Source organism: Pimephales promelas, chromosome 8 (assembly GCF_988280905.1).
Source record: "Pimephales promelas chromosome 8, fPimPro1.hap1.1, whole genome shotgun sequence".
Classification (NCBI taxonomy): domain Eukaryota; kingdom Metazoa; phylum Chordata; class Actinopteri; order Cypriniformes; family Leuciscidae; genus Pimephales; species Pimephales promelas.
Window position 1 is genome coordinate 23,771,937 of NC_142776.1, and position 16,058 is coordinate 23,787,994.

Consider the following 16,058-nt stretch of genomic DNA (forward strand, 5'->3'; position numbering starts at 1 on the left):
ACCTGCTTTTAATGCGCTCATTAAAATATTAAGAACCATTTGTTTAGCTTTTTTGTGTTGTGTAGTATTATACATTCTAGTAATATATAGGTTTAGTGTGTATTACCTGCAACAGCAAGTGCATCCTGGTGTTCCTGATGACAGGAGAAAAGCACGTTGGGGCTCAGGTCTTTGGTGGGGAACTGCTCCCACGGTGGGGTGAGATCTTTCTGTTTATCAGTGCTTTCAACCTCAATGTCTAACAGCACCTGAAACAGCTGTGGGTATTTCTCTGGAGAATCACAGGCATCCAGCTCTGTCCTGCACAAACACACACAGATACTTCACAGCAGAGCTACAAATAGTTAATCAGCAAGTTTTGTATTTATTTCTTTCTTTCTTTATTTATTTTTTAGATTTTAGAGTTAAATTTCTAGGGTGCCATGCGCGTTGGATGTAGACGAAATGTCAAAAGCATCAGTATATGACGCCTTGGGATGAGAACGGGCTGGACAAATCAGTTTTTAAAAGCACAAATATGCCATGTAGCCAATAAATTAATGTTGTCATAGAATTGTATATAACACGACAAAGCAAAAAGCGATCTCCTCCATGTAAATCCGAGTTTTTGTCTTAACATGCTGTAATCGCAACAGGCAAAGATTTTAGAGTTAAATTTCTATGACGTAAAAGGGAAAACATATTTGCTGGGGTGCCGTCACTGGTCACCCCATTTATTTAAAGTTAGTTTATATTTAAAGAAATGACAGATCTTTTCTTCCATAATGTGACGTACATCTGTAGGTGTAACGTATTATTGAAAAATAAAAGAATTGAGGGCGAGGACTTGATTTTATGTATCGGTTGTTGATTGGTTTCATGATTTGAATAATTTTTCAATTGCAATTGAACTTTTTTTCCCCCAGTGTACTTAAATCATCCTTCGGTGTGACAGCTGCAACGCATTCTCATCCTAGGGGGTCATTTAGTGACGCTTTTGAAATTTCGTCTAAATCCAAAGCACACGACACCCTTTAGTGTCAATATAACACACATAGAGCTTTGTTCGGTTATGGGTAGGTTTAGTTCTGGGGTAGTGTTAGGGTTAGACCACTAGGAGGCGCCCTCTGGCCCATATATATCTGTGTCTCATATTGACGCTAAAGGGTGCCATGCGCGTTGGATGTAGACGAAATGTCAAAAGCGTCAGTATATGACGCCTTGGGATGAGAACGGGTTTTTAAAAGCACAAATATGACATGTAGCCAGTAAATTAATGATGTCATAGAATTGTATATAACACGACAAAGCAAAAAGCAAACTCCTCCATGCAAATCCGAGTTTTTGTCTTAACATGCTGTAATCGCGACAGGCAAAGAGTTGCTGGTCATTTTATCAGTCATTATGTGGAGCAAGAAATTGAATCAATTTAAAATCTAGATTTTGCTTAAATCTAGATTAACTGCTTCAGGTTTTCCAGCGTTACAGTGTGATGCTTATGAAAGAAGAGTGAAGAAACACTTACTTCATAAACTTTAAGACTGTTGTGCCGGGGGCGATGAAACCAGTATGGAACTGAATCTGGAATATCTGGGTGTTCGTTACCTGCAAACACCCCAAAATTTAAACGTTGACAAATGCGTAAGATGTTGCAACCTAACAGTCACTGATAACGAGCAAGAACAGAAATTTGTGTCCAGACACAAATTTCCAAACCTCTCAATAGAATTTTCAGACCATACAGTATTTAACATAAAAGGTTCATACATCAAATATTTTAATTTATTTTATTTTTTGTTGATAAAATGTGCTTACATGATCAGAAGTAACCTAAAATGCTTTATAAACTACACATACAGTATTCACCTGACAGATCAGTTTGATACTGTAAATGTGGTTTGATGTTGCATGATCACCAAGGAGCAAAGTGCAGTCTGATTTAGATTATTGTTTTCATCCTTTATATTTTGCTAGTTTGAGTGACACGTGCAAATTCGTTTATTGAAATTTGCTTATAGCAAAGACAGTGAAAATGTGTAATGAAAATGTGCACCTTGAATTCATTTAGTCGTGTTCAACTATCACTGAACATTCACTAAACCTTTGCCATGAAGACACTCTGCTTATTTGATACATTTTTACAAATTCTTAATTTTATATTTCCGAAAACTGAACAGGTGGAATAGTCTGGAAACACTATTATTTTTCCATACTCGGTTTCCTTTTTTCCCCCATACTTATCCAGACTAGGAAATAGTTCAAATCAAATTCCATATTTTGTGCGTAGGAACCCTGTTACATGTAGGCCTATATATACACTGTACTGTACTCATTCTATAGTTTTTTTCTCTGCTGCAGCTTTAGATTTAAAAGGGGTAACAGTTAGTTATTGGTCTCATACCTTGGCCTGAAGTGCATGGGAACGCATGTGAAAAACTGAAATCACCACGTCTCCTTGGGCACTCACTCCCACAGGAAAGACCACTTTGCCCTCTTGAATCCTGTGTTCCCTGAGAGCAGCATACATGAAGCTATACTTCAGCATTACACAAACAATATCATTATTTCTAAGTCCTACATAAATGATAAACACAATTCAGAAATGCTTTAAAATAAAATAAAGAAAATTCGAGGTGGCAAACAGGATACAAAAATAGTAATTCAAAGTAGATTTTCAGTAAGTACAATTAAAATTGGATTACATAAATTTATGTTGTTAGTGTACTTTTTAATAATACATTTTATTTTTCATAAACATTGTTCATCATACAAGCAACAAATGGGGATTTCATTTAATTTCAACTCAGTAAATTATTTTTCCTTAATTCAATCTCCCTAGGGGTGTGGCCAATTCAATTTAAATTCACACTCTTGAATTTGTGTTTTTGAATTCTTAAATTGTGGATTTTGATCAACCCAGTTCCCTTGACAAATTGCATATCATATCTGAAACGATTTTGTGATAAGTCACGATAAGATTCAAATATTTGATAGGACAATATATTACGTCCCATTACAAGTAATTTCAGCAATGTTAAATGAGCCATTAATGTAAGAACATGCTTACCTCATTCTCTCATACTCCTGAGCTGTAGAAAAGATCTTGGTCTCACCAATAAGTACATCACAAAATGGCCGACAGCCACTGCGCTGTTTGTTGAAGCAAGGAACAGGACTCATTGTGACGGCTTTAATGACTAACGATTTGGAGTGGGGTACGGTGGGCTTCTCTGAGACTAAACTGCATACATAACCTATGTACCTGAATAAATACACACATACACACATAAGTCTGTCATACCTTGTTTAATCTAGGGCAAATGTTCTGGTAAAACATTAAATTCTCTCAGATTACATATATAAATTAACTTAGGATGGTCTATTTTATTGTCATTAGTGAATATTGTAGAATAGAATAACCCAGTATAACATAAAATTGTTATTTATTAATGTTCCAATAACATTCTTATGACCAAGCAAGAACGTTAATACGACGTCTAAAAAAATGGACGTTTTAAATGTTCCTAGAATATTCAGAAATAACATTTTTATAACTTAATGGGAACGTTATGAAAATATTTCAAGACAAAGATAATGTATGCCATAAATATCAATATTATTAGTTCGTCATCTACTGTAAAGTTATTGTTGAGTATTTATACTACTCAGTAGTTTCTATCAGAGAGCTGCGATCATACCTCCTATGGGAGGGCCACAGGCCTGATCCAGGCCTCTTGGCGCTGAGAAGATGCATGGCTGGCACCGGGTTGGCAAAAAGATGGCAGAAACAGAACATGGCACAAACCAGCACGCCCGAAGAAGCTCTGCCATCCTAAAAAGAGCAAACATGCATTAGGTCAGCCTTGGAAAATACAGATGTGTTTTAATCTTCACTGTACAATTTTGTTTATGCAAAGCTGTTTTTCATGACCTGTCATGGAATTTCTTTTGTGTGAATAAAGCTGGAATTAAATTCTTAACTCTTTCCTCTGGGCCTTTCTGCACAATGTGAAATGTTCACAACTCAAATTTAAACAATGAATCTGGTTTAACAGCCATGGCAGTTACTGCTTAGTAAGCACAACAGGCAATAGATATGGACATTAAAATACCTCCTTACCGAACAGGTAATCACACACACATTCTTGGGGTTTTGCTTGAGCCAGTTGTACATATTCTTACAAACGGCAAATAAGTTGTGAAGACTAGGGGCCTGCCTGGAAGACCAATTGCATTCAGAAACCTACAGATAAACAAGACAATTATGAGAGGAAGTAGTTAGAGAGATGACGATTAAAAAGAGAGTACAATATTCAAATAAATAAAGATTTGGATAATCAGGGAAAAAATAAAATAACATTAAAAAAAATCTTACAACAACAAGGAAATTGAGTAAGAAGGAAACATCAGAATCACATATAATATTTATATTTAAGCCAAACCTTCAGTATAAATATCAATGAATGTCAAAGAATATCAATGAATGTAACAAGTGATCCCAAAATTATATATATATATATATATATATATAATATATATATATATAATTATAACTCTAACAGCAAATAAGTCATGAGCTAGAAATACTAGTTAAGTCATGCAGTTTATCTTAGGAATTATTAAATTACACAGGAGAAGCACTGTTTAATATTTAATGAAACAAGGCCATACGAGTCACTCCAGCCACTAGTATCATTTCTAGACAGAAATGAGTCTCATAGAATAAGTAACTTGCACTACACCAGTGTTTTCCAAATCGTATATGTTCCCAATTGCCCCATCAATGAAGCTCAAGTACCCCTTTATTGACAAAAAAACGGAAATGCATTCCTTAATCTTGTAGCATTATATTATTGAAGTGGCCAGTATGATGATGATTTACTTTTAACAACAATCAGTGCTATGGGTGATAAACAGAATCATCATGTATCTTTCTCTCTGTTTAATGAGACATTTGGGACCTACCACAGAAACATTTTACATGACTATGAGTTCACATGTCCATTTTTTGACACTTCCAAGGACATTTAACCCATTAAAACCGGATCACACATTACTTTTAAGACCGGGTCGCGCATCTGTGCGTAGTGACCTCGGCAGCAGTGTTGGCTTTTTATTCCATGTTTTTATCTGATATTGAGCCTGAGAAATAAAGATTTTAGTAGGCTTTGACAAATTTTGACAAATATTTCTGGAAACCTTAAGGTTTGGGGAGGGGGTTTTCAGAAAAGCAGGCCTTTTTTAGCAGGCGTTTTAGGCCTAAATAGGTTAACAGAGAGCATGCTTTTTAATGACAAAAATTCCCACTATTGAATTCTGCTTTAAATCATGTTCTAAGCTTTGATTATGCACACATCTGAATAGGAATCCGCTAACAGTGAGGAATGATGCAAATCATCTTGACAGCAGTCAATTGGCGGCTTCACCTAACATCCTGCGTGACTAAGATAATATGGCCACAAATTAGTGCTGGGCGGTTTGACCAAAAATGTATATCTCTAAGGCCTTATTGACAGGGGTGTCCCTGTAAGATCTATGTGATGAGGCAGGCTGGTCTTCTCCCCTCACTTTCGCCAGGTTTTACGATTTGGACTTGGACTGTGGTTTGCAAATTGCAGGTGCTCCTGTCTTAGTTGTGGTTGCAGTTTTCATACAGACAGCCACTTGTAAGCAAAGTGTCAATACTATGACATAATGCGGGTTCCCTCAAAAGGGAATGTCTCGGGTTATGAGCATTCTGCAAAGCATTCCCATCTCTTATTATTAATGTCAACATCAGAGACTAGTCAACTCGATTTTAATCACATAACTATCGACTTCAAAAAATCTCAGGTCGTTCAACAGCTACTAACATCTTATATAATTTTGCTTCTGTTTAATATATCTTGTTTTATGTATGTTTTCCATTTTTTAATGGACATCGACTTAGAGGAAAATAACAAATAGGAAAATATGTTTTTCAGTGATCTCTGTTATTGGAACAGACAACATTTGCATTTAACATATTTTCCTAGTTTCTTGTACTATTAAATGTGCTGCAGTATCACATATTTTGATGAAAATATGCATGTGGAAATTATATACAGATGAGCCTATGCATGTTAAAAAATTTATTTACTTTTAAGGTGAAAGCATTATATGTTGTTTGTGATCACATTTTGACAGTTGGCGTGCAATGAGAGAGAAACTTTCTCAGACCTAAAGGCAAATTTATTTCTAAATGAAATCTAGATGGAATGTTTAACAACGGAAAAGTTATTTTTAGTCTTTGTATGTTGCAATTTAATTATGTTTGAAATTTCCCTCATCAGCATATCATTTCGTACAAATTTTAATAAGTAGTTATGACTTCTTCTGCAACGAAGACAAGACTGAAATGTTTCCAAGTACTTACTTACTACTTAGCCCACAGGCACTTTAATTTGTAAAGTGATCTGGAATGTGAAATGAAAGAATGTAATTCAGGAAATGCAGCTGATTGCACTCACTCTGTTGGAGAACTTGGCCCCTCGGTAGTTCCTCTGTGACAGGTTGAAAACAGTGTAGTGGTCGGCATGCCTTGAGTCCAGAAAGGAACGGATATCCTCTGTGTGGTTCCTGTAGCCCATCTCCACCGTCTCAGCAGGATATGACATCACTGACAGAGTAAAAGGACAATTAGGAAAGGATTATATAACGATTCTTTCCAGGAAGTTTAGTGTGGCCAATACAGACAATGCATTTAGTGCATATAGCTGAAACACAAACATGATATTATTAGCATCTGATATACAGTCCTACACTTTCATATGCTTTTAAACCAGACTAACTCTCTTACAATAGTGGCCAAAATTGATGTCCAGCCTGGGAAATTGACATATTCACCCGTTATTCAAATAATAATAAACATTTGTTAAAAAAAATGTAATAGCACGTTTCATAATTGAACTTGGAGTCAATTGTTTAATTTGTGATAATGCAATGAAACATGCCAAATTGTGTGGACAAAATTTAAAAAAAAAAAAAAAATTACACATGCAAAAACACGAGATAACCAACGAAATATTAATAACTATGTTTTTTGATTTATGCTTTTCTTTTCTATGTGAGCTGTTTGTTTTTCTATTTTGCATAGTAAAATAAAACCTGTAGCTGTATTTTGAATTTTTTCTGACATTGTATAATTTACATACCTAATCATTGTTAAGTGTTTTGTTATTGCTTCATTCTTAAAATATTTAAAAATGTATAAATTAATTTCTTTAAATTTTATGGTTTAATAATCCAAATTGTATGGTCATTAAAAACAAATATCTCCTCTGGACATCCCTTCTGTCCGTGTAGGCCAAAGTCATGTGAGTGAGAAATAAGCAAATACCTTAAACTGACTGAATGATTATATAATAACAGTTAAAACCAAAGACACATATGTCCACAGTTAAAAACGGAACAAAAATACCTTGGAGTAAATGCAAATACCATGGTACACGTACATGGTCAACATTCACTGTCACATAATTGTTCATTACTCACCTATAATACGTGTGGTGATGTAAGCAATGTCCAACTCTCCTTTTGTATATCTAAATTGTACACAAGAGCACATATAAACTCAATATCGACAGCAACAATTTTGACTTTTTTTTTTCCTTTTTTTGCTTTCATTAAATTTTTCAAATTTCCTTAATAAAAATGGTATCATCAATACAATGGTAAAATAAGAATGTATCAATACAATTTGGTAAAGTTATAACCAATTTTATTTAAAACGTTCAATTAAAAAAGTAGAATTGTGTTAATAATAAATGCATCCGTGCTTACATATACTAAAAATTCAGCTTTGCATCACAGGAATACATTTAAAAATATATGCAAAACCAGTCATAAGAGTCAATTTTCTTAAATTTAGATTTATACATCTGAAAGAAATAAGCTTTACATTGATGTATGGTTTGTTAGGATTGGACAATAATTGGCCGAGATTCAACTATTTGAAAATCTGGAATCTGAGGGGTGCAAAAAAATTGAAACATTGAGAAAATCACCTTTAAAATTGTCCATTTATGTTCACGATTTTGCTGCATCCACGCACAAAAATATTTTATTTATATATTTATGGTAGGAAATTTACCAATCCTTATTCAGCTTAAATTATCTGAATATTTCCCAATATTACTGTTTCCTTTTGAATGGGTACTCGCACTGTGTCTGGCAAGCGAATGGGGAATACCTCAGTGTGACTTGAGTCTGAAAGCATGTGTCTAAACGCGACAATTGTATTGGCCGGCATTGGCAACCGCCTATGACGTCACTACCAGTGTGATCATTAGTAAGGGAAAAAAAGGACGCCTGAGGAAAACGTCATTCTCTTCTTAATCTTAAGGAGCCATTTGTTTTGTAGAATGTTGGTAAGTGTTTGCATCACTTTGGAAATTGGCGGTTGCAAAGCATTCAGGAAATTTTTTTATGTGTGTCCTTGTTATCTGACACCAGATGATACACAAGACCTTTGTGTTTGTTTTGGCTAGAGCACTCACGCTCAGTCCTTAAGGGAACCAAGACATGCACTTGTACCCCCTGGCTCATGACCTGCTGTCGCTGAGGTGAGAAGGAAACTGAGATCGTGGGGGTCTCAGGTGGAGCTTACTAAGGAGTTTGAAAGGTGTATGGCCCTTTAACGCTCCTCTGTGGCTGATGAGAGTAATCTGCTGGAGAAGGATGTAGTATCTCTCCAGCGGGCAGTGCTCTGCCAGCTTCAAGCCGGATAAGCAGGAAATGGCAAATGAAGGCAAAGAGGTAGAAATAATGGAGCCTTCTCAGCCTGCCTACCCCTTATATGAGGAGTAGTTATGGAACACGAGAAGGAGGGAGTTCCTCAAGGCAGATTAGACAGAGATTTCCATCTGGACCTAATGAGCCATTTCAAAGACCCGTGAACCATCCCTTTCTTTCCGATCTCCATATGGATTTCATGAGAGCATGGAAGAAGGCGTATTCATATCAAGAGAGCATGGAAGAAGCCGTATTCAGTCCACATCCATTAATTTCAGCATTCTAACTATGCCAATGCCAAGGGGATGTGTGAACGTGGATACATACAGTACTCATGCTCATGAGCTATCTCTCAAACGAGGGAAACATCAACACTGAAGGCTCTGACCCTGCCATCTTAGAATGACATCTCACTTAAAAGGCAGGGCATACACAGCAGCAGGTCAGGCTGTGCACACTATGGCGGTGCTGCAAGCGTACCAAGCCAATCAGCTGAGGGACCTAAACCAGTGTCGGGTCATCTTTACCCTGATGAGGTGGGTGAGCTGCGCCACACCACAAATCTTGCTCTCCAGTCAACTAAACAGACTGCTACCGTGATAGCCAACGATAGCGGCAATAGTGGCCACAGAAATACATCTGCGATCAAGATACTCACAGTGCTCTAGAGATGATGAGGGTAAATAATTCCAACCCTCCTTCCCTTTGAGGGGAATAACATCAGCCCTCACCCTTTCGGTTCTGTGTCAAGCTGTTTTTATTATTAAACTAGTCGAGTTGTATGACGCTCGTCGAACCTTCTTGACAAACCTATATTTTTATTGTTATGGACTGTTACTGTAAATGTCAGGTTGACTGGCTCTAAGCAAACCTCCTTGACAAAGAGTGTTGCTAGCCCAGACAGCAAACTGACATTGAATCAACGTGGAAACGACGTCTCTCATGACATTGAAACAACGTTGATTTTGCTCATCGAATTAACATTGAACCAACGTCAGACCCGGCATTCTTCAAAGCTAAATGAAAATCGAAAATTGGTTTGCTTTCATAACGTTGAAACAACGCGTTGATTTCAAGTTGATTTTCCGTTAGTTTTGAAAGAATGACGCGTCTGACGTTGGTTCAACGTTAATTCGATGAGCAAAACAATGTCAGATCAACGTTGTTTCGATGTCATGTTTCTACGTTGATTCAATGTCAGTTTGCTATCTGGGAGGTCTCCTCTCGTTTTGTTGAGAGCTTCCAACTGAGACCTCTGCTCTCTAGTGCTCCGCATGATTAGGCACTGAAATGAACTAGTCTGTCCTCCTCTCATTTTAGAGAATTGTCTTGGCGAGGCCCCCGCTCATTAGAGCTACTTTTTATAAGCCACCATGACTGTGGATCGACCCTGCTGAGGTTGTCTCCTCTGGGCCCTACAGGTTAGCGGTTTATAGTGGCAAGGCTTTCTGTGAGCCCCCTTGATGAACGTATTTTAAGGATATTGAGAGATTAGACCTCCTCTAACTCTGGAGAGTCATTCTATGAGTTGTTTTTTTTGTCACTTTTCAGCACTACTGCTAGATCATGTTACAAGTGGAACGGCTTTCATTGAGCCCCCTGATAGGACGTCTTCCTTAGAGTAGTGTAGTCATGCCTTCTTTCATTCAAGAGAATTATCCAGTTGAGGACTCCACTATCTAGAGCTCTTTCTTAAACTAGCATTGGCTGCTTTTAGACAGAGTGTTGTTATGCTTTCACTCGTCTATTGAGAGTCATTCGGTTGAAGCCTCCACTCCCTTGAGCTAACCACTGGGATAGTGAATTCAAATGGCCTGGCTGTCTTTGCTGAAGGCCTGTTCTCCTAATATTGGCTATATCGAGTGACATGGCTCCCTGTGAGCCTCCTCGTTAATCAGCCTTAGTGTGAGTTAGTATTACCTCCTCTCATTTAGAGAGTCTTCCTGCAGAGGTTTGTAATCCCTGAGCTCCACCTGGATAACAATGTCCAGTGGGATGATTCTCTAGGAGCCCCCTTGGTAAGGCTGTCCCTAGTATAGTACGAAGTTAAGCCTCCTTGTTCTAGAGAGTCATCATGTTGAGGCCTCCACCCATCAGAGCCAACGTTTTTCAAGTGACCTCTTTTAGGTTGAGCTTGGTTGTAAGGTAAGCCTCCCCAATATGTCAAGTCTACTGTATTAGCTATGTATTGTAATGTATGTATTAGTATTCCACCCACTTAGAGGATCATTATGTGAAGAGTTCAGATGCAAAAGCCTCTAAATGCCATTTGAAATTTTCTTCTTTAATGAAGATTTTGATCAAACTTGTATATTTAATTTCAGTCATTTCACTTAAATAACAATTAATAGGTAATTATCATTGCCATTTAAGTGAAATCACTGAACTTAAATATACAAGCTTGATAAAAATGATCATTCTAGAAGAAAATTTCAAATGGCACTTAGAGGCTTTTGCATCTGAACTCTTCATGTAGAGTTCTTTCCTCCCTAGGACAATCTGAGGTATTAAGTTGTTAGGCTCTCTGTGAGCCTCCTTGAGATAAATCTGTAGGCTAAGTTTGGTACTCCCTTGGTACTCCCCTTGTTTAGAGGGTCAGCATGCAGAGTGCCTTGCTTTAAGTGGGTCTGCTTGATAAGCATACAGTCAGTGAGTAGGTCAGTACTCCTCTAATTCTAGAGGGTCATCCTGTAGAGTACTCTTCTCCCCCAAAGCTACTTAAGTGCTCTACAAGTCCTGAAGAACCCCTTTTCGGGCTGAGAAGAGTTACTCGATATGCTGAGTCTCTGCTTTCTAGGACTTTCATCTCTGGAATCTGGTGTGAAGAGGTTACTGCATGTTTAAATACCCTCTCATTGGAGGCCTTTGTGAAAGTGCTGAATCTAGAGATTCTGTGTAGGCAGACAGGTTGTAGGCTGACCAGGCTAGAATGGCAGGGGTCAGCCTCCCTGGCGATCCTAGGGATGCTTTTAAATCCCCCTGAAGTGACAGACCATCTCGTTGCAAGCCTGGCCATATTCCCTTAAAGGAATTTTTCAGTAAGTAAATAATTCCAAGCCTTGGGCCGAGCCCTACCGCTTGGCCCTGTGAGGACTTTCCTAGTACAAGGTATGTAGCTTGGGCAGTGGCCGAAGGGGATAATGTTACTTGCTACGTTTACATGCAACCAAATAATCCATTAGTAATCGGATTACCCTCAAACAGCTTGATCGATTCGACTGAGCTCGATCTGAATGAAATTTCGATCGGCTTGGGTGGTTTATACCTTTTGTAGTCCAATCGAGAGAACAATTGATAGGATTGAAAACTGAAACTGGAGAGGACTGCGAGTGTGCATGCGCATATCGACCACAATCAAAACAATTTATTTAGCTCTCATGTAAACTCTACATTCGGATTCATCAATTGGAATAAATTCACTCCGATTGAAACAAAAGTTGTGCATGTACAGTAAACAAAGGCACTGACAGCTTGCTGATGCGTACCTTTGGGGAATCTGGTTCTGAGTTAGTGCTTTTAGAGCTTTTTTAGTACTTAATCAACGCTAAAAGGGCATGCATTCCCCTCAGCATGGTGGAGTGGGTATATGTTCCCCAAAGCATCTTGCCAGACACAGTACAAGTTGCATTCGAAAGAAAATGTCTCAGGTTACAAATGCACGACACACTGTCTGATTGCCATGCTTCCGTGATGACTGCCACGTCTCCTACAGACGAATGATGATGTGTTCCTCATACACCCTTTTATACTCACGGTCGCACTGGTAGTGGCGTCATAGGCTGTCACCAGCCAATAAAATTGTCTTGTTTAGACACATGCTTCAGACACCGGTCATGTGGAGGCGTTTCCCTAATGTTTCCCATAATCAGACACAGTATGTCATTCCCCTTCTTAGGGAACCTAGGTTACATTTGTAACCTGTAGTTACCTGTAGCATAAAAAAAAACTTACTAACCCCAAACTTTTGAACAGAAGTGTATATTCATGTTTTTAAATTATCTAACTGTATTCTAGACATAGGACCACATTACACAACACCTAAATCACCTGTGTAATCTGCTGTGGCATGAAATCCTTCTAATGGGATCATATGTAAACAAGCTACTATTCTAAGCCTCTGTGCAAGAGGTGAAGGAAATACACTAGTTACAGTGTGTCTGTGTGTGAGTGTTTGTGCAGTGGTCTGTATGTGTGTGTGGGTGTCATTCACCCTTTGCACAGTGGTGGAAATAGCAGCTTGTTTAATTATTATCAATATAAGTGTGTGTGTAAGAGAAAAGCACACAGTGTTGGAGGGAGACTTGTTTTTCTTTCATTAATTTTTACTTAATGAAAGTAGGTTTTCATTCAGGTTTTATAAGCAGTACATTTTCATGTCCCAATCATGATTTAATATATTAGAAAGGGGTAACTTGTACTTCAGCGTAGTTGGTGCTTACAGAACAGGACACAGAAATCTAAGGAAAAGGACCCAAGGAGCTAGGACCAAGGAGCAGGGCCGGAGCACAGAACGTCTTAATTATTATTAGTAGTACAGAATGACTAATGTTTCGATGCCCCTGCATTTGACTCTGAAGAAGACGCATGGGCATCAAAACATTAGTCATGCTGTACAAATAAAAATAATTCAAACGTTCTGTACTCCGGTCCTGCTCCTTGGTCCTAGCTCCTTGGATCCTTTTCCTTTGATTTAATATTAGACAAATATTATTGGTTACCTACATTTAATTTTCACTGAGTTTAATCATGCTCTCTGACTTAAGAGCACCCTAAGTTGGATCTGATCTGCTTCTGGGTCAGTCAGGGATAAAATGCTACATTACATAAGAACTTTGTCTACCCATTAGTGTTGAATGCTTTCCTTTCAGCTGAGTGATAAACGCACATGAATAGTTCAGAAGTTCTGGAAGCTCAGCTATCCCATGCATCACCAGAGTATCCTCTGGATAACTGCACACCAGCTGGGTCACAAAACACACAACCATGACAAAGAGTAAACAGGGGTTTCCTGCTGAACAAGCAGCTTTCTGTCTCAGGTCTGTTATGCAGTTGATGATACTGATAATGGTTATGATGAAGGTATATAAGGTAAAACACTTAAATACTTAATTCAATTCTCAGAGAGACCAGATGCTGTGTTGTAAAAAAAAAAAAAAAACCAACACCATCACTGTGTGAGTGCCCATTTCTATTCTTATGCCAATCCAAACACAAACATATCTAAACAGAGTCGATTGAGAAATTTTGATCTATAAATAGTAACATTCGTTACACAAAAGTAGGTCACTCTAATGAAAGATAACCTTGGCTCTGTTTTCTTTGAAGTCTTACACATACATAACAGTGCAAACATGCACAAAACTCAAATGTGTTTAGACTTTTAATGTTTTTATACTGAGCAACACTATTTGGTATATATTTAACAAACTGTTTTCCGAGGACAATGCCGGTGATTCCTTGTGGGTACACAAAACCTAACCTACACACAAATTAACCATGAGGACTTACGTGGCCACCTGGTTCATAACCTTGGTAGAGGTGTCTTTGATGGTGTCTTTGAGGTTGTCCTTGATGTTGCTGAAGAACTTTCCAGCACCTCCTTTGACCATATCCAGAAGTCCCCCTCCATAATTTCCGTCCATATCTGGAGACGGAGGGCCTTCAAATGAGCAGAATTTCATATCTTACAACATACATGCAGACGGGACACCACAAACACGCATTTTACATGTCATGACTTGTGATAGTATATTGATAATATATACACTATTCAAAAGTTGCCATTTATTATTATCAAATGTCGAAAACAGTTGTGCCGCTTAATATTTTAGTGGAAACTGTGATTTTTTTGTGGAAACTTTTTTTTTTTTACAGGATTCTTTGATGAGTACAGTCCAAAAGAACATACTTCATCTGAAATAAAAATCTGTTGTGATAACATAAAAATCTAAATGATTTAATCCATCCTTGCTGAATAAAAATATTATTTTAAGAAAAAATCTTAATGACCCCACTTTTGAATGGTAGTGTATACACATTAGTCATGACAACACATTATACAGTACAGTACATTTTTATACAATGAGTAGCATGCAGACTACCATGAAAACACAATTCTCTATCAAACATGCAGCATCAATTATGCAGATGTCTAATGCTGCAGTGGCACTGATCACCAAGGAAACTCAACATCAAAGCATGTGCTGATTGTGTTTATCTAATGGTTTAGTGTCCCTTGTAAATATAGTTACTGTACACTCAAAACCAAAGCCGGTCAACCACCTTCTCTTTACTTTCACAAACCCATTATATAAAATATAGGAGTCGTCATAAATAGGCTAATCTATAATAAATGCAACTGTATACTAAGAGCCAAGAGTGCTTTAGATGATGATGGTATCATCATGATGGTATTTATAACAAAACTGAATCAACACTGAACTGACTATAGCTGAACAACAGCAGAAATGCATCATTCTCCTGTTATCACTGTAAAGCTGCTTTGAAATAATCTTTATTGTATAAAGAGCTATATAAATAATGGTGACGACGGTATGAAGCTGTGTGCAAGTGAGCTACAGATTTCTAACTCCCACTCAGCTACAGATTTCACCTCCTCATGCACACACACACACACACACACGTCTGGCAATACTCATTAGTGTATAGACAGGATACAATATTGGGTGGTCAAACAATGTCCTGCATCCACATTCTAATGAATTCTAATACATACAGATCCTACCACTGTGAGAGCCACACAACCCACAGTCCCTCAGCTAGCCAGTTTGCGTACTCATACAATTGATGGACAAGTATGTGGTCCTCCCTTTTTTGCTATACGGCATCCTCTACGAACTTTCTGCTATATGTTGGAAGGTCAGCTGGTTTTTGTTCCCATTTAGACATGAGGATGACTGAGTTCAAATGTTCACTGGGGTTCTACAACTATGGCCTACAAAAATAATATGGGTCTATTTTTAATTTGCCAATGAAGATTCCAAATAATGTAGAACAACACTTTGAATCATTTATTTGAATTAATGACTTACTTGCTTTGTTCCTGAATGAATCATTGTTTTTGAACTAATTGCTTGAGCGAATAATTCCATGAAACACTCAAGTTTATTGTCGCTGCCTACTGGCGTAACAATAAAACCTGTTCGTACATAGTAGAGCTGCCACTGTTTAATTCCTTAAAAGAAAGCAATCTTTATTTCAAATCACTATCTGATAACACTTTAATAATCCCAGCTGTATCTACCCTGCTGACAAAAACAATAGAAACCATTACAGAATTCCTAATGGTTTAAATGGTTATAAAGGGA

The 16,058-nt window shown here is 37.6% G+C and overlaps 1 protein-coding gene across 7 annotated transcripts in view; it reads right to left on the reverse strand.

Moving 5' to 3' along the window:
- The window catches only part of dnajc6 (DnaJ heat shock protein family (Hsp40) member C6), a 48,127-nt gene that overhangs the window by 13,164 nt on the left and 18,905 nt on the right, over nt 1–16,058 (reverse strand). For 5 of the 7 annotated variants that reach the window (XM_039691602.2, XM_039691598.2, XM_089134202.1 and 2 more), the window contains 9 exons: nt 14,239–14,389; nt 7,492–7,541; nt 6,468–6,616; nt 4,100–4,222; nt 3,678–3,811; nt 3,047–3,241; nt 2,381–2,489; nt 1,505–1,584; nt 107–300 (listed from right to left, as the gene is read on the reverse strand). In XM_039691602.2, the coding sequence (XP_039547536.2) occupies nt 107–300; nt 1,505–1,584; nt 2,381–2,489; nt 3,047–3,241; nt 3,678–3,811; nt 4,100–4,222; nt 6,468–6,616; nt 7,492–7,541; nt 14,239–14,389 (1,185 nt within the window). Of the gene's footprint in view, nt 1–106; nt 301–1,504; nt 1,585–2,380; nt 2,490–3,046; nt 3,242–3,677; nt 3,812–4,099; nt 4,223–6,467; nt 6,617–7,491; nt 7,542–13,615; nt 13,692–14,238; nt 14,390–16,058 lie in introns of those variants that run through there. The other 2 variants (XM_089134203.1, XM_039691600.2) reach the window with 2 other exon arrangements.